The sequence below is a fragment of the Grampus griseus genome (assembly GCF_964374135.1).
Source record: "Grampus griseus genome assembly, chromosome: 19".
NCBI lineage: Eukaryota > Metazoa > Chordata > Mammalia > Artiodactyla > Delphinidae > Grampus > Grampus griseus.
The window spans coordinates 54,558,035-54,575,407 of NC_139013.1; the positions used below are offsets into that span (position 1 = coordinate 54,558,035).

Here is a 17,373-nt window from a genome sequence, read left to right on the forward strand (position 1 = left end):
GGGCTATTCGTGACCAAAAAGAGAGAGATGATTTGTTGACCTGTGACGGACAGAATCAAGCAAGTTTCTCATTAAAATGGTCCTGAATAACAGGGCAGAGTGACCGCTTAAACTGGAAATCCTGTGTTAATCGATTTGATTATCTTGGTTGAATCCCGTTCTTATTTATAAACGACTTGGATGTCACAGGGCAGTTATCCCCGGGATTATTTGGTTTATCCCCTTTGTGTTTACATATCTAAGTCGTTCCGTGTCCTTGGCTTGCGTAGTTTTATATGCTCTTGTGTTTTACATGCCTTTCCCCAGTTTGGAGCATCGGTTTTATTTCCTTTACGCTTCCTTACTGCCATCATGTAGACACTGCAGGCACTGGTTGCTTGCCCTCCGATGTATCACCTGATGAAGTTCATTCCTCTGTATTCAAAAGTGCAAAGGCCTTGTACGTCCACACCCATGATAGATAGCTTGTAAGTAAGCTGCTGAAAATGTGTTGAGGGGTGGGCTTTCCCCCTCTGATAATTAGATTCAAATGGCAAAGTTCTTGATCTCCTGCAAATGAATCCTGTAATTCTATTTTTTTTTAAATGTGCTGTTCATGATTTTCTATGGAAGTTAACCAGAAATGGAATTGGAACATGGTTTAGCTGTGTTCTTTAGATTCAGTTGAATAAATTTTAGTGTTTACCAAATTATATCACTTGAAATATACCAAAAACTTATGTAGAAAAGATTTACGAGCTCACTAGCTATTACAGCATTGCTTATCTAAAGTTTGCTGTCTTCATACTAGGTAACATTCTACTTAGCCATCAAGGCTTTTTAGTAATAGTATGTCTTCTAAAAAACAAGTACTAAACATTTTTTCCCCCCCGTGTCTAGTGTTCGGCTAATGAATGAGTTTACTAATATGCCAGTACCTCCAAAGCCCAGACAAGGTGAGTAAAAGCGAGGGTTCCGATGCCATTACATTTTGGGAGGTGTGGAGTCAGGTGACTGAGTTTGAGGAATTCAGGCTTGCTGGAAAGAAAATGTCTCTTTACGTGCAGGTTGCTACACCTGTACTGTTCTCAGCATTGGGCGGGTGTTGGGGGGAGTTGTGATGAGTATGCCTTTTGTCATGTTAAGACTTCTTCAGTTGTAAAGATCTGTGTCCTGTTTCCGTTGCAGCTCCTGGGGATAAAGCCGTGAGGGACGTCCGCCCGGGAGCTGCCTTTGAGCCCACGTACATTTATAGACTGCTGACAGTTATCAAGTCGAGCCTGTCCGAAAAGGTTGGGGCTGCCGCTGCGTAGCCAGCGTGACGCTTGTGCCTTACCTGTTGCGTATTCAGTGCCTGCCCTTTGCTTGCACTGCGGCGATTAAGTGGGTGTTCAGTGGATCTAGGCTTGCTCTGGAGTCAGTTGCTAGGATGAATTAGAGTATGGGATGATAATGATGGTAATCAGAGACAACTCGTGTCATTTACTGTGACCAACCACTGCTGTAAGTTCGTTCCATCCGTTAACTTACTTAACCCTGTGAAGAAAGTGTGATTAATGTCTGCCTGTTCCATTTGAGAAAAGGGAGGTCACTGTCCAAGGTCACAGCTAAGAAGTGGCAGAGCCTGGCAGCGGAGTTAGCTCCTTCACTTCCACACGGACTGCCCTGCAGCAGGGACGGGGGCATTCAGGAGTGCTGCATCTTCTCCACGCTCCCTCGGGGCTGTCATTTTTAATCATACACTTTGCTGCTGAAGGCATGGGGCCAAGGGCCACGGAGGTCTTGAAAAGGGCCCTGACGGCGTTCAGGGTAAATCAGGGGCAGCCTTTGCACAGTTAACCGGAGCGTTTCTTTCCTCCCTGGCAGAGTTCGTGATGAGTCAGTACAAGCAATTGAAATGATGCTAGAAAAGGGGAATTCTTTAGGAAATATTCAAGAAAATTGTGTTAAAACTGACTAAAGTAGTATTGTTTGCAGCCCCTTTGTTTCGAAGAAGAGGGAATACTCAGGGCACTGCAGCAGCATACCACCAGGGGATCTTCATGTGCCCATGGCGTAGCCTTTGCTGTTAAGCTCAGGATTTGGGGGTGTTGCTAGTGTTAGGAAGGCGGGCATGGAGTAAACGGTGCCCTCTGCTCCAAAGAGCACCTCGTCCAGGAGGGGAGTTAGTACTTGAAGTACTAAGACAGATGAGTGTACAGATGCTGTACAAGCCAGGGGCGGGGCCCCGGCTCAGGGGGAGCAGAGGTAAAGCTCAGGATGCTTCTCGTGGCTGAGCAGCGCTGAGATCCCGCAGCTTTCGAAGTTACATTACTTGTGGCTTGTTGGGGTCTGCAGGACCACCCTCAGGGTTGAGGATTCGCTAGAAGGTCTCACGGGACTCAGGAGCTGTTACCCTCAGTTCGGATTCAGTACAGCCCAAGGACACAAAGCAAAATCAGCACAGAGTGAAGACTCGGGCAGCGTCTGCAGGAAACCTCGAGACTCGTCTCCGGTGTAGTCACACAGGACGCACTCAGTTCCTCCCACAGCAGACTGTGGCCGCTGTGTGGCTTGTGGTCCACCAGGGAAGCTCCTCAGCAGCTCAGCGTCCTAGGGTTTTGCTGGGGGCTGGTCACATAGGCACCCTGCCCTCTGCCTCGCACAGACTCCTGGGGGGAGAGCCAGTGCTCAGCACAAACCACACTGTTGGCACAATTGGGCACGCTCCCTTTTCAGTTCCTGGAATGGCGGGAGCCCTCCTGAAATCCAAGTCCCCGGATGCCGGCCAAGGACCAACCCAGCAAGCAGGCCTTTCCCAGCACTGTTAACTCTTTTCTGCGTCTTGGGCTGTGCCAGCCTCTGCCCTTTCCCACAGACACACTCACACCACACAGCCCCGTCCACAGCTATGGTTCCATTGGAGCAAACAGATCTACTCAGAGACCGCAAGCAGAAGAATTTGCAGATCCTTGGAACACTCACGCCGTCATGCTCCAAAGAACGAAATATGAACCAATCATGATACATTATATAATCAGATGAAACCAATGTAAGATTATACAACTAGTGTGTGACCATATTGTGTGATTCATCGGCGAATGGTTGTGCTGATGTGTATGTGTAAAGCAGGCAGCTAAGTCTTTAAATCAATAGAGTTTTTCACGTATAATTTGGGTCCTTTCTCCTATGGTTGCCCATCATCGAAAATAAAAGGAGGCATACAGGGCTGCTAATTTTACAACTTGCAGTGTGAATGGTAACCCCCGGGGTTGTGCATTCTATTTCATTTAAACAGAAAAGCAACTTATAAAATAACTTTTTTATTATAAAGGTAACGTATACTTATTGTAGAAAATTTCGAAAATACAGAAAAGCAAAATTAAAAAGAAATCCCTGTTTTATTGCTTAGAGATATTTAATCCTCCCCCGCTCGCACGCCCAATCTTCCCCACTTCACACATCTTAACTGTCCAAAAAAAAATTCATGTGATTTTTGAGAAACACTTTATGTTAAATCTTACTGAAAATTTAAGAGAAGGCATAGTTTGTATATGCAGGTAACACATTCCGTGCAGGTGTTGAAGAGTAATTGGTTAAGATTAACGTGACCCTGTTTGACCTTCTCAGGGTCGACAAGAAGATGCTGAGGAGTACTTAGGCTTCATTCTAAATGGACTTCACGAGGAAATGCTGAACCTGAAGAAACTTCTCTCACCAAATAATGAAAGTAGGTTATGGTGTGCTTGCTACAGAATTGGGTAGAACATTTTCTTAAGAATTATTCTTAAACAAATGCTGTATATATGCTCATATAGTAAGCTGCCTTTCCCCCCAACAGTCATTCGCCCTTCAAAAATCACTTATTTACTCATTATGATAACTAGTTACTTTTACATTGCTTATTGTGTACCATTGAGAATGTTGTGTTTGTATATTTCAAATACATAAATGTATTTCCAGAACCTCTGCTTTTTCCCCTTCAATTTGTAATTAGGAAAATGATTACACGTTTTCCCCTTCAATTTGTAATTAGGAAAATGATTACACGTAGAGAAAAACTGAAAGAATAGGTCGGTTACCTGCATAACCACTGGGTTCCACAGTTGCTACCGTGTCGTCCTTATTGATCTCTCTTTCTCCTTCCCCAGCCCCCCATGACATTTTCCCCCAAGGGATTCAAAATCAAGTTGCACATGGCAGTTTAGTTCACCCCAAATGGTAAAGCATGGGTCTCCTGAGATAGGGGTGGCTCTCCCACATGACCCGAGTTCCTTCGCAAATGATGGAGTCCGACTGCAGGTACACAGTAGAGTCGGCTTCCCCGTCCCACCTGAGTTCTTCTCCAGGTGTCCCACGGCATCTTCTGTCGCCGGTCACACCAGCAGGGAGAAGCTGTAGCATGGCACACATCGCTTTTGTCCTCAGTGTAGAGTACACCCTGATCTCACTGTAAAGCTCCAGTGGACAAATCTGTGGAGGTGGTTTATGTAGAACTTCTATTTTTTGCTCTTTGTGTAAATAGTAGCCTAAGCAGAGTCTGCTTTTCAGAACTTACTGTTTCCAATGGACCCAGAAGCCACTCAGTGAACGAAGACGAGCAAGAAGAGCCAGGCGAAGGAAGTGAGGACGAATGGGAGCAAGTGGGCCCCCGAAACAAGACTTCGGTCACTCGCCAGGCGGATTTTGTTCAGACCCCCATCACTGGCATTTTTGGTGGCCACATCAGGTTTTAAGCTTTTCTGGAATAATTTAGCATTTGCCTTTTTCAGGGTTTTGCCATTTTGCTGGAGGGGGGAGGTGTAAGATTTGTCCTAAGAAATTTGGGACTGTGGGTGGTTTGCCTTTGCTCCCTGTGCCCGCTCTGTTCTTGGACTTGCTGACGCTTGTCCTGCCGGCCCCACGGCTCTCACACAACCCACGGCGGCTTCCTGCAGAGGGCGCTGCCCCCCCCCCCCCCGCCCCGCCTGTCTGCCAGGGGCTCCCCACCCCTCAGTGACACTGACATTCCCTCCGTCCAGCTGCTCACAGCCGGGTAGGAAGAGAAAGACAAGTTAATGGAAATACATGTTTTGTTAAGAGAAGAAATTCATGTGTCTGATTGGAGGAATTGTAGGCACGGGAGCCAGGTGAGCTCGGAAGCTTAGAGAGTGCAGAGGGAGCTGCTTGTACACAGAGGAGGACGTGTGGCCTTCTGGAGTACCTGGGCACCTCCCCTGCCCCAGTCCCCTCAAACTGGCTGCCCTTTGCTCATTCATGGAGTCCTAGAAAGTTTTTTCTTTTTTTTTTTAACCCACATTTGTTTATTTAATTTTGGCTGTGTTGGGTCTTCATTTCTGTGCGAGGGCTTTCTCTAGTTGTGGCAAGCGGGGGCCTCTCACTGTCGCGGCCTCTCTTGTTGCGGAGCACAGGCTCCAGATGCGCAGGCTCAGTAGTTGTGGCTCACGGGCCTAGTTGCTCCGCGGCAATGTGGGATCTTCCCAGACCAGGGTTCGAACCCGTGTCCCCTGCATTAGCAGGCAGATTCTCAACCACTGCGCCACCAGGGAAGCCCTAGAAGGTTTTTACTTATTTACGTTAGAGCCATTCAGTACCACCATTATGTGGAGTTCAGTAGAACTTGCACTGACTCCGAGGACCTCCTTACTCATCCAGAGTCTGAAAGGACCGCATTATAGCATGATTTCCTTCTGAAGACCTTGCAGCTTCACCTACAGGAGTGTGTTTTTGGTTTTTTTAGTGAGCCTCTTAGCCTTTCGTCATCCCAGAACAAGAAGTAACACCCTTTTCAAGGCATCGAAAGTCAGTTCAGTCTCTCTGCTCTAAAACAGTTTAGGTTGAGCACCTTGCAACAGGCTAATGAGATCCTCAGACATGTGCCCGACCCCCTCCCAAGCTGGTCACACGACACTGAACCCGTCATTTCTGTGCCCTCGCTGTGAGCTAGACTTTGCAGGCCCCTTTCTGTTGTGGAGCTCATGTCAGCCTCCCGACGCCCAACCCCACCACTGTGGCTGCAGCTCGTTCTCGCCAGATGCAGATCCTCGGGAAGGGCCCTTCTGGGAGAGGAAAGCGGGGCTCCAGTTTGGTGACCAGCAGTGAGAGGAGGCTGTCTGCGCCCTTAACTCTGTTAGCCGAGCAGCCTGATGTTGTCCCCCTCGGGGTGCTCACTGAGGGTGGGGGAGAAACGAGGGCACAGCCCAGTGGCTGTGTCGAGGGCTCCGTGTTTGTCGGATGGCACAGCAGCCGGATTGCAAGGCCACAAAGATCCCAGATGTGTTTGAGAATAAGCAGTGGGAAAAACCAGAATCCACTTTGGAGAAATTTCTGGCTTGCCCCAGGTGACTCTTCATGGCCCTGTAGCCTCAGCCTCTGTAGGCCCTTTGCATTGAAATTGGGTGTTGATTTTTTTTTTTAACTATAAAGCAAAGATACAGAACTACTCCTTGTAACTTAGGAGCTGCTTTTGTGTGTGTAGTAGGCACCATTGAGCATGATTCTTAATGGTGTGTGGCCTGCGGGATCTTATTTCCCCGACCAGGGATCGAACCCAGGCCCCTAGCAGTGGAAGCACGGAATCCTAATCACTGGACCACCAGGGAACTCCCAAGCATTATTCTTTATTCAGACCAATGGAAAGGTTTTCTCCTAAAATTCACGCTCTTTTGTTTTGTTTTGTTTTGTTTTTGAGGTATGCGGGCCTCTCACTGCTGTGGCCTCTTCCATTGCGGAGCACAGGCTCCGGACGCACAGGCTCAGCGGCCATGGCTCACGGGCCCAGCCGCTCCGCGGCATGTGGGATCTTCCTGGACCGGGGCGCGAACCCGCGTTCCCTGCATCGGCAGGTGGACTCTCATCCACTGCGGCACCAGGGAAGCCCAAATTCATGCTCTTTTGGTGCTTTTCCAGTTACCCCAAAAAGACCAGCACTTTTCTCCACCTTGTCCACCCTTTTGGTAAAGTCCAGGCCCATTACTGCTGTTCCCATATTTTCCCACTATTCCTCTCTGGAACCAAGGGAACGGCCGCCGCCTCAAGGCTTCCTCCTCACAGGGAGCCTGGAGGTGCTTCCTGTGCTGTGTGTCGGGAAAGCAGTGTGTGAGACGGAAAGCTGGCAAGAGAGCCGCTCACCTGCCCTTCGCAGCAGTCTGACTACCTGTCCACCCCTTTTATTCGTGTATAAACTGGGGCACTCAGGCTGCAGAGAGACAATCCCACGTTGAACTCCTGGAACACCTCCTTGCTGAGGCTACGTGAGACGTGGGCCCAACACAAATTTTTACTCAGAAAGACTTGGACAAAGAAAAGTGAGGTGAACACCCAACTAAGGAAGCAAGGCTGAGCTGGCAGCCGCCTCCTTGAGGGTGGTGGCCACTTTCCTTTCGCACACACCCTGCTCCCCTTCCTTTGTAAAGTCGTTTTCATAGGGGAATTGCTATCCAAATCATTCCTTTTACCTCAGGGTTTCCTCTTTTTTATTACAACAGGCTGTGACGCCTGAGAGGATAAAAAGTGTCAGCATTTTGACTCTGGGAAGATTGTCTCCTTTGCTAATCTGTGCATTAAATAAAGTGGAGGGGGGGCATTTGGAAGGTGAAATAGGCCTTCTTCCAGAGCTATTAAGCTGGGAAAATTTTCAGCTGGTGGATTGAGTTGCTAGAAATTCTTTCGAGGTGGTATTGAGTGGAATTATTTTAAAATTCTTCGGTGTGTTTTTAGCATTTCTGTTCTCTGGTCTTCTGGCAGTGATACTGAATAATCTCGCTTGCAGTGTTTGTTCCTCTTGTCCTGCTGCATATAACCTCAGGGAGAGTGGGAAGGCGAGCTCTTAGATGCGGTGTGTTTTCCACTTTCAGGTCTGTGGTTTACCAGCAGAGTTCAAAAGAATCTGCCACCCTGCAGCCGTTCTTCACGCTGCAGCTGGACATCCAGTCGGACAAGGTACGCACCGTCCAGGACGCGTTGGAAAGCCTGGTGGCAAGAGAGTCTGTCCAGGGTTATACCACCAAAACCAAACAAGAGGTACGTTCACAGTTGGTCTTGGACCTTTATCCAGAGGCCCTCTGGGGTGGGCGAAAGAGCACAGACTCTGGAATGAGGAGAAGTGGGTTTCAGCTCTGCCTCTCAAATCGGTTGCTTACCTTTTTTTTTTGGACTGAAATTTTTCCACATTCTGAGAATGAAATGGTTGATCCTCCCAACTTCCCTTGGCTCTAAGTCATGAAACACAGGTCACGATCTTTGGGGTTATTTATTCTGAGCTGCGTTTCATTTGCTGGCCATCCAGTCATGGCACCATAGAGTGAATACCACCTCTGACAAAGGCCGATAGCTCGTTCACATTCCTGATACCATAGAGCACAATTTCATGAGATGGTTAGGAGATAAAAGATGTTCTAAAAGATGTTCTAATCTGGTTTGCATTTGACTGCAGATCTTCAAGGACGTTGAGAAATAGAAAGTAATTGTTCTGGTGCCTGTTACTCTTTGATTTGATCTGAGAAAAAGATAAAGTCTTGAGTCTTTCAGCGTTCAGGAGTCAAGAGGAAGCATGTCGGCTCCGTCGAGAGAGGCGATAATTCTCTGCTCTCTGAGGACTTGTTAGCTGCTGGCCGTCCAGATGCGCCAGTTAGGCCCGACTTCTCGTCCGCAGTAGAGCGTGCCTTCTCCGTTTTGTATCCTAGGTCGTGGCTGTGCATTCATAGAGGTGTGTTGGGGGGATGAATGTAGACTGGCTAGGGTGGTGCCTTTTTGAACACTTCAGAGTGTTCTTGTGAGGCCCGATTTCAGTAGCCATGTGTGATGGCTACAGGGTGAACCAGCACGGCCCAGCGTAGGAAACCTGCCAGCACCTCGTGGGGCCAAGGGCCCTGCCCTTGCCTTGCAGCTCGGGCTCCATCCACGTGAAGAGGAGCAGAGGCGGGGTGTGGAGAGCTTCTGTCCGTCTGCTGTGGGTTGGTCAAGCCAACCTCTCGGGGCATCTGCAGAAGTTAGGCCTAGCTCTACCCCGTGTTTTCTAATTGCTTCTCGTGGACAATTTTGTTCAAAAAGAAAAGTGGTAGGAGCCGGAAGAGAATCCCGGCAGCTTTTCCTTAGAGAAATGGTGGAACTTAACGGGAGAGAGAGAGTGGGTACTTGTTCTCGGGAGGCCGGGTCACGTATTGGCTGTGGGACTGTCCACCTGCTCGTCTGGGGCAGCCATGACTCCAGAGGTGGACTCGCCATCCTGGCCCCTCCCCACTGGAGCCACTGATCCTGCTGGGGAGGGGGGCACCCTGTCCCTGCGCTCCCAGGACAGCCCTCTGGGGATATGTCTGTTCTCCTCGTTTGCCCCTGCTGCAGTTAAACTGCTGTTTGGGCAGAGGTGGATGGGGCGCGATGACTGAGGTAGCGGCGGCTGTGGTTGTTGGCCCGGGGTCAGAGGAGGGTGAGGAAAAGGTGATGGATTCTAGGTGGCAGGTTTGCAGGAAGGAGTCACGGAAGAAGTGGCATCTCGGTGGAGCCTTGAAGACGGCAGAGAAGGCTGCTGGCCGTTTTCGCTCCGTGGCTGTGGAAGCAGGTGTCTGAGGAATGAGCTTGTACAGCGTGTCTGTGAAGAGCAAGTAACACATTTTCTGGAATGTGATTTTTTAATTTACTTTTCAAAGTACCCACTTGAATTTTATTAGGTTTTTAGGTCAAAAGTTGTTTTTCTGTGGGAACACAGGAAGATTGTGGGAAAATATGATTATACAAAATACTAGCTAAATAAAAAGGTCTGGGTTTGTTGGGTGTTAGAAAGTGTGGCTCAGTTTCTCTGAAAACGCGGAACACTCAGTTAAGGATTTGAGATTAGCCCCTTAACGAACAGAATCGCGCGTCACTAGCACTGAGAAACCATCCCAGAGGTACTTTAGTCTGACTATCATTTTATAAGTGAGGAAGCTGGAGTCTTACATCGTCATGGCTGGTTTTGACTGTGGAACTGGAGTCATGCTTTTTTTCATTCACAATTCTTGCTGGATGTGAGACACTGGACTGCAGAGACTCAATGGGAATGTCGAGGTGATCGGGCCATTTCCATGCCTGGGACCTCAGTCTGGGTGGGAAGACGGGCCTGAAAGGGTCTTCAGCCCTAATACTAATAAACCAGGTGGCGGTGACCGCTAGGCTCGCTTCAGGTACCTTCAGCCAGATACGCGTGTAGTCCTCCGAAAGCTTTCTGGGTGTTTATTACATGCCGCTGTCTTTCGGATTGTTACGTGGACAAGTACTTCTACCGAAAGTATTCTCCGTCTAAATACCGGAAGCATCAACACATTTGCAGATACAGAGAACAAACAGTACATAAAGGGGTTAAGTTTGCTTGTGAAGATGCATTTTAATAAAAAGCAGCGTTCAGTAGACCGTGGAAGTTCATAAGGGGCATTTTGAATTGATAAAAGCGGAACTGTTATAAAACCAATGGTTACACTAAATAGCCTTGGAGTTATCTAGAGCGTCTAATTCAAGAAACACATTGGCTTCAGCTCTATCAGTACTGTGAGAGTTATTAAAAAAATAAGTTAATACATACGTAATTCAAGGTATTACTAAGTTAGCTTCTAAATGTTTATGCCAATTTAATGCCCTCGGACAAAGGTTCTTAACTTGGCTTGGGGACCTTTGGGACCCCCTGCAGTTGTGTCTGTAGGGATATATGCACTTTTCTAAGAGGAAGGTCAGTACCTCTCAAAAGATCCCATTCGATTCTCCAGAGACCCTGTGACTCAGGAAGCTTTGAGAAGCATTGCCCCGGAGCATTTGAGTCTTGGAGCGAGAGGTGGGGTGGCGTCTGCCGCTCGGAGTACGATGGCGTTACCTGTGTGCTTGTGTGTCTCAGGTGGAGATCAGTCGAAGGGTGACTCTGGAAAAGCTCCCTCCTGTCCTCGTGCTGCACCTGAAACGGTTTGTTTACGAGAAGACAGGTGGATGTCAGAAGCTTATCAAGAACATTGAATATCCTGTGGACTTGGAAATTAGTAAAGGTAACGACTGTAAGGCAGGAGCGCCTGTGATGACAGTCCTGGAAGCAGCCAGCTTCTTGATGCCTCAGCACTTTCCGTGTCATGTCAGCATTCAGAAGCTCTTTCATGACTCTTTTGTTTTAAATTTCTTGACTGTTAATAGACCTTTAGGTTAAAATTTCTCACTAAAATGGCCTTTTAAAAATAAAGGCAAAAATAAACCATATGAAAGTATTACTAGGTGAGAAAAATACTAAATATAAAAAGTTTATGGGTCAGTGGTAGGAAATACCCTTCCTCATACTAGGCGTTAACAGCTGTGTGGAGCAGCCTGCCTAACGGGGCTTTTTAGCGGGTGGGGCGTGTTTCCTGCGGGCCCCGGGGCTTCCCCTGCCCTCCGGCGGCAGGGACCCCGGCCTTAGAGCTGCAGCCCCAGCCCCGGGTCTCCGCCGGGTCTCCGGGGCTCGGCAGCTTGGGCACATCGTGGTGAAAGCACCTGGTTGTCTTGCTAAAAGTGAGCTTGAAGGAAAACTTTCCAGGAAAGCTTCAGAATTTGTGAGAAATGTTCTGTGCAACAGTGAAGTTCGATCAGGAGCGTAAAGAGCTAGAGGCGATGCTCAAAGTGTCTGGGGGCCTGGAGAGCAGAAAAGAGCACATGGGCCGTCTTCCCTGGTCTCCTGGAGGAGCAAACTGCCGTCCTCCTCCCTCCTCCCTCCCCACGCTGCCCGGCACTGGGACCTGCCGGGCAGTGGGCCTGGGATCACCATCGCTTCACCTGCACCCAGGCACGTTGCATTTCCTTCCCCCTAAGATTCGGACTCTGACTCTCAGCCCTGTTCTCACGAGTTGCCACCTTCGGCTGATAGGTTTGCCTCCTGTGCCAGTTCATGGTCCGTTTGAGGACCGGAAAGGGGAAGAAACGCCAGCCGAAAATCATCTTACTGTTGATTGGAGTTTTGTGGTCTGACTCACGTGTAAAACATTTTAAACCTTAGGCTTTCCAGGGCAGCTTTGCTTTTGTTTTTTTCTTCCCCATTTTTTAGAACATCTGCTTGTAAGGGGTTTCTAGCATGGGCTAGAGGCTCAGTATATGCCCCTGTCCTCTGATGGGTGGGCTCTGGTGACCTCCGTTACTACCCTGCAGCTGGTCTTCCTCGCTGCTCAGTTTTTATGCAAATGAGGGGATGGAGTTGTGTTTGGTCTCCCTGGTCCACTGGGTGGGTTAGTTGATTGGAGGCTGCTGTCTGCCCCTTTATGGGAGCTCTGTGTGTCAGCGCTTTTATAGATTAAAGCTCTTGATATTTTGTTTTTCAGAACTGCTCTCTCCAGGGGTTAAAAATAAGAATTTTAAATGCCACAGAACCTATAGGCTATTTGCAGGTAAGTCAATTTGTACGACATTTTCCTGTGAAAGCAACGATGAAAAGGTTTATACCCTGGCACAATTTTGCTGTAATGCCACTTAACGTAGAGAATAGATTATTGGTATCCCTGTGGACTTTATAAGTCCGGAAATCATTTGAAAATGTGCGTTTTACCTAAAACTTGGTGTGTTTGGAATTTGACAGACTATTCTCTTGGCTCTAAAAGCTCAGCCCAACGTGAGACGTCGTCTAACACGACTGTCTCTGTCTTGGAGCCAGAGGTGTGGGGTTGCCAGGCTGGGAACCCTCCCTGCCGCGGTCGTGGTGCCTGTAGGAGTGGGTGCTGAGGCGTGGCCACAGCCAGGCTAGGGGAGCGCGGGCTCCTTAGCCGCCCACGACCTCCTGCCCCCCCCCCCCCGGGCTCCCCGCGGAGCCCATCCACGTTCTCCGCCTCCTGTCCTTCCCTCCTCCTTTCTCTTTCACAGCCCGAGTCTTTTGCGCCTTTGAGGCCTTCTGTGTCTTTGAAGAGTTGCTGGTCGCAGCAGTTGTGTTTGCGCCCCTGGCCGTTTGTCTTAGAGTTTTCCAACTGCTCTCCCACCGCTCCTCTTGTGTTGCCTTTGCGGAGCCTGTCTGTAGTGACTGTTGTTTGTTAGCCCTCACACGTTCATTGAGCCTTTTCACTGGATACTTTTTATGTACTATCTCATTTAGTCCTTACAGTGTCCTGGGAGGTATGTGGCGCTATCCCCATTTTGTAAAAGGACAAACTGAGACTCGTGGAGGAACATTGGCCGCTCTGTGCCCTTAAGTGGCAGAGCAGAGCTTCACACTCCTGCCCTCGGTCCACCCCTGAGCTCTTGGGATGTTGGATTGGGCCCTGGTCGTTGGGTGGGTCGGGTGCCAGGTTAGAAGGTGTTGGGCCCGGTTGGCCCTTTCTTCCCACCAGGACCTGCTCCCTCCGACGCGCTCTTCTCCCCGGAGGTGGCTGATCACGGCCTTACCCCAGCCTGCTGGGACCTGGTGGGCAACACACTCCCGGCGTATAGCCACCCTCCCCCTGACCTGCCTTGGGCTGGCAGCTCGGAGGCCTCTCTGTGGTCTTCCTCTGAGACCAGAGGGCCCCCAGGGTCCAGCCTGGCTCCCTGGGGTTTGGCACTGAGGTCCCAGGGTGATGACGTGTTTCTCCGAGTCTCCCTGCAGCCTCCCTGGGGTCCCTGTCAGGGCAAGGTGATGATCAAGGGCAGGGTTAGCAAGTCTTGTCTCCTGGTCAGGGGGCCCTGGTGTGAGTGCACCCCTACCACTCCCGCCCGCCCCGGCCCGGGGCTTCTTCTGGAGTCGCTCTCGCCTGCACCCCTGAATCTGAGCCTTCTAATCTCAGAAATACGGTCACCGGATTGGTTGCAGTTTTCTGTAAACTGTGAGTAAAGAGGTGCTTTTAAAAATGGTTTTGATTGCGGGACAAAGAAAATCAGTTAATATAGCGCGTGAGCTTTTGGGAAACTCATTCTCAGCTCTGCTTCTGTGACGTGGGCTTGCCGGGCGTCTGTGACACATCACCATGTTAGGTACAGGTCTGCTGCTTGAGAAACCTGCATACGGGTAGAGCGCTTCTCTTCTGAATATTTAAAATGAAGTGTCGTAGAGGAAACGCAAATCAGTTAAACCCACAGGTCCTTTAAATCCTACTGACCTGGTCACTTTAAAAAACCAAAACCAAGTCTGGTAGGTCTTAGAGGTGAAAATCCAGGACAGACGCCCCACAGCTGGATTTGGGGTCAGAGGGACATGCTGGTGTCGGGGCTCCCCTTGCCCTGCGGCAGCCTGTCCGTCTCTGTGACCTGCAGGACTCGATGCAGCCGTGAGCTGCTGCTGGTTCCGTTGCTGGTTTCCCACTTGATGGCCCAACAGTCTTGCTGTCCCTCAGCGACCAGTCGCGTTCGTCCCCGGCGGGCCAGGGCCTCAGTGTTCTCTGAGCCCCAGCAGAATGGCCTCTGCGCAGAGCCCGGCTCTGGGTGGATTTGGATGTCCCTACAAGTGGGGGAGCGCACTGACGTTCAGCCTATTTATTGCTGAAATTTCGTACCAGATTGTGCCCCTCTCTCCAAGTGACTGTCCTTCATGCCACTCACGGCAACGCACAGCTCACCCTGGCCACACTGCAGCCCCCCTCCCCGGAATGTCACTGGAGGCTGTTTCCCTCACACAGGGTCAGGTCTGCTGCTGGCCCAGCCACCTCCCAGCCCCTTCTCTGCATAGAAGGGGGAGGATGTGCCCTTCCACTGTCTTTAATACCTTTTCAGCATCTTCCGACAGTTATATTTGTTTTACACCTCTGACTAAGGCTTCCTGTTTGAATTACACAATTTTAATGAACAAGTACATGGCAGGTAATTTTTTCTGTTAAAACATGGTAGTAGAAAAATTGGAAATTTTTTTTAAAAGAAAAAAAGAGCAATGACCGGTGTCTGCAGGGTGACTCAACTGCCCAGTCAGCCCAGCTAACTGCGCTGGCGACCCTCCTGGGGCGGTGCTGTCCTTGTCACGGGTGGCAGTCCACAGAAAACCTCAGATTCTTGTTTTTTTCATGTAATGTAAGCATATTCTTACACCGCCAAAAACTTCTAATCAGGTCAACGAAAAAATTCACCTTCTTGTAATGTAATGCACTCAGCATTCCTTCGAGTGTGAATATAGGCTTTTCCATGTTTTCACTTTGTCCAAGATTCAGATACTCTGTTGGAACAGTCTAGAAGTGGAATTGGCTGGATCAGGGCCTGATGTTTGGGCCTCGGTGTGCGTTCCCAGAGGGACATTGGCTGATGGCTCTGCAGGGAGCGTCTCTGTGTCCTCCTTCCTAGGGGACTGTCTCCTGTATCAAGTCTTAAGGCGGCTGACGAGCCTGCCTACAGGGCTGACAGATGGGACGACCCCATTAGTTGACATTTCTTTCATAGTTCGTGAGGTATTGAGCATTTTAAATATGTTATTAAGATGTAGATGTGTGACTTTGTATTGTAAATTGTTGAACGGTTTTGAGTTGAAACAGCATTGCCTTGTATAACCCCACTTCTCTGTCCCACCTGCCTTGGTGCCAGGCCTTTCGTGGGACAGGCAGGTCTGTGGCGGGGGCAGGCGGGCACCTTAGGCGCTGGTGTGCGGAGCCGCTCTCACGGGCGCCCGGGCCCTCTCTTGCAGTGGTCTACCACCACGGCAGCAGCGCCACGGGCGGCCACTACACCACGGACGTCTTCCAGATCGGTCTCAACGGCTGGCTGCGCATCGACGACCAGACGGTCAAGGTGATTAACCAGTACCAGGTGGTGAAGCCCGCTGCCGAGCGCACAGCCTACCTCCTGTATTACCGCCGCGTGGACCTGCTGTAGCCGCCGCTGTGTGTGCCCGACGCTGCTTGTGGGGCACCGGCTCTCACCGACCCCCTCCTCTCTAGTGGCTCTTTAGAGAGAAACTCTTTCTTCCTGTTGCAGAAATGGGCTAGAAGGAAAGGAGACGCCTGGGGTTTGCGCACAGCATAGTTCATGTTGACTTCTAGCTTCCAAATCAAAGTCATCTGGTCGAGACAGACTGTCGCCTGATTTAAGCAAAAACACAAAATCCACATTTCCGAAATAATGCCAATTCCTGAGTAAGAAGGGGAACTTGCATTTGATTCCCAGTCTAACTGCATAGTAGAATAAATCCTGCACCAGCAACAACACTTGTAAATTTGTGAAAATGAATTTTATCTTTCCTTAAAAAAATAAATTTTTTAATCCATCACACTTTCTTCCCTCACCCTTTAGTTTTTGATAAATGATAAAAATGAGCCAGTTATCAGAGAAGAAATAGTTCTTACTTCAAAAGATAAACAAACACATAAAATGAGTTGCTGGTTCCTAATAGGAAAAATACATTTTAATAATCGTGCGATGAGAAGCTGCTTACGTACACATTGCAGATCAAATATTTGGAGTTAAGATGTCAGTCACATAGATGGGTGATTGTAACTTTATTGCCATTAAAAGATTTCAAATTGCATTCATGCTTCCGTGTGCACATGATGAAAAATGGGCAAAATGATGAACATTGATAATCCCCTGCGTCTGCTGTCTAAGTCTGCTGTCTGCTCTTCTACGATGCCGCGTCTCTAATTGTACACAGTTAGTGATAGCTAGGAGTATAAAGTTGTCGCCCATCAATAAAAATCACACAGTTGGTTTAAAGCTGCGTGTGTGGTGTTTCTTTGACGGCAAATGCCTTTTCCAGTAACCGGAGTTCAAGTGGGCAGGACTGGGCTGCTGGAATTAAAATAAGCCCTTGGGGAAGCCTGACGTGTTCCTGAAAGCTTACCCAAGCCCTCAGATGATTCTTGTTTACTATTTGCAAAGTTATTAACTCTAGTGATTCGGATAAAGGAATTTTTTTAAATCTTCAAAGAGCAGAAAAGAGGAGGTAAGCTCTCTCTCCGTTGTTTTGTCCCCTGCATTGCTGAGTTCAAGGAGGGGACGGACGTGGGTCAGGGCTGAGCATCCTTGTCATTGCCTGCTACCGAGCATCCTACCTGTGCCTCAGATGCCACCTCCAGATGCGGAAAGGAAGCCTTTCGAGATGGAAGAGATGAAGAGGAGAGCCGTCATACACGTCAGGCCGCTCCCGGCAGCTCCTGTGCCCGTGGCACCCTGGTGCCAGAAGGCCCTGTGCAGGCCGCTCGCAGTAGTGTGCTGGGGTCCCCAGAGCAGCGGGCTTATGTGCTCCAAGCCTCTCCCCGAAGCTGTTCCTCTTACCGTCCGCTGTTCCTAATTGTAGCCATGTGCCGCTGCAGGTTCGGAGCTTAATTTTAAAATTACAGTACTGTATAGCATAGGGAACTATACTCAGTATTGTGTAATAACCTAAAGGGAAAATTATCCGAAAAGGAATATATACACATATATAACGGAATCACTGTGCTGTACACCTGAAACACAACATTGTAAATCAACATACTTCAATAAATATATATTTGTATAAAAATTATAAAAACGTGCAGTTCTAACGTTGCCCCCTTGGCCCGCCTGCCCTCCTGTAAC

General features: G+C 49.1%; 1 protein-coding gene across 1 annotated transcript in view; it reads left to right on the forward strand.

The window, feature by feature from the left end:
- Positions 1–16,638, forward strand: part of USP10 (ubiquitin specific peptidase 10) — a gene marked incomplete at its 5' end in the record, with an annotated part of 69,648 nt that extends 53,010 nt beyond the window's left edge. Inside the window, 9 exon segments of the mRNA XM_082676242.1 lie at positions 358–467; positions 880–935; positions 1,168–1,271; positions 3,589–3,688; positions 4,510–4,687; positions 7,815–7,980; positions 10,820–10,964; positions 12,258–12,323; positions 15,503–16,638. Of these exon segments, the coding sequence (XP_082532368.1) occupies positions 358–467; positions 880–935; positions 1,168–1,271; positions 3,589–3,688; positions 4,510–4,687; positions 7,815–7,980; positions 10,820–10,964; positions 12,258–12,323; positions 15,503–15,690 (1,113 nt within the window). The 3' untranslated portion in view covers positions 15,691–16,638.
- Between the last annotated feature and the right edge of the window lie 735 nt (positions 16,639–17,373).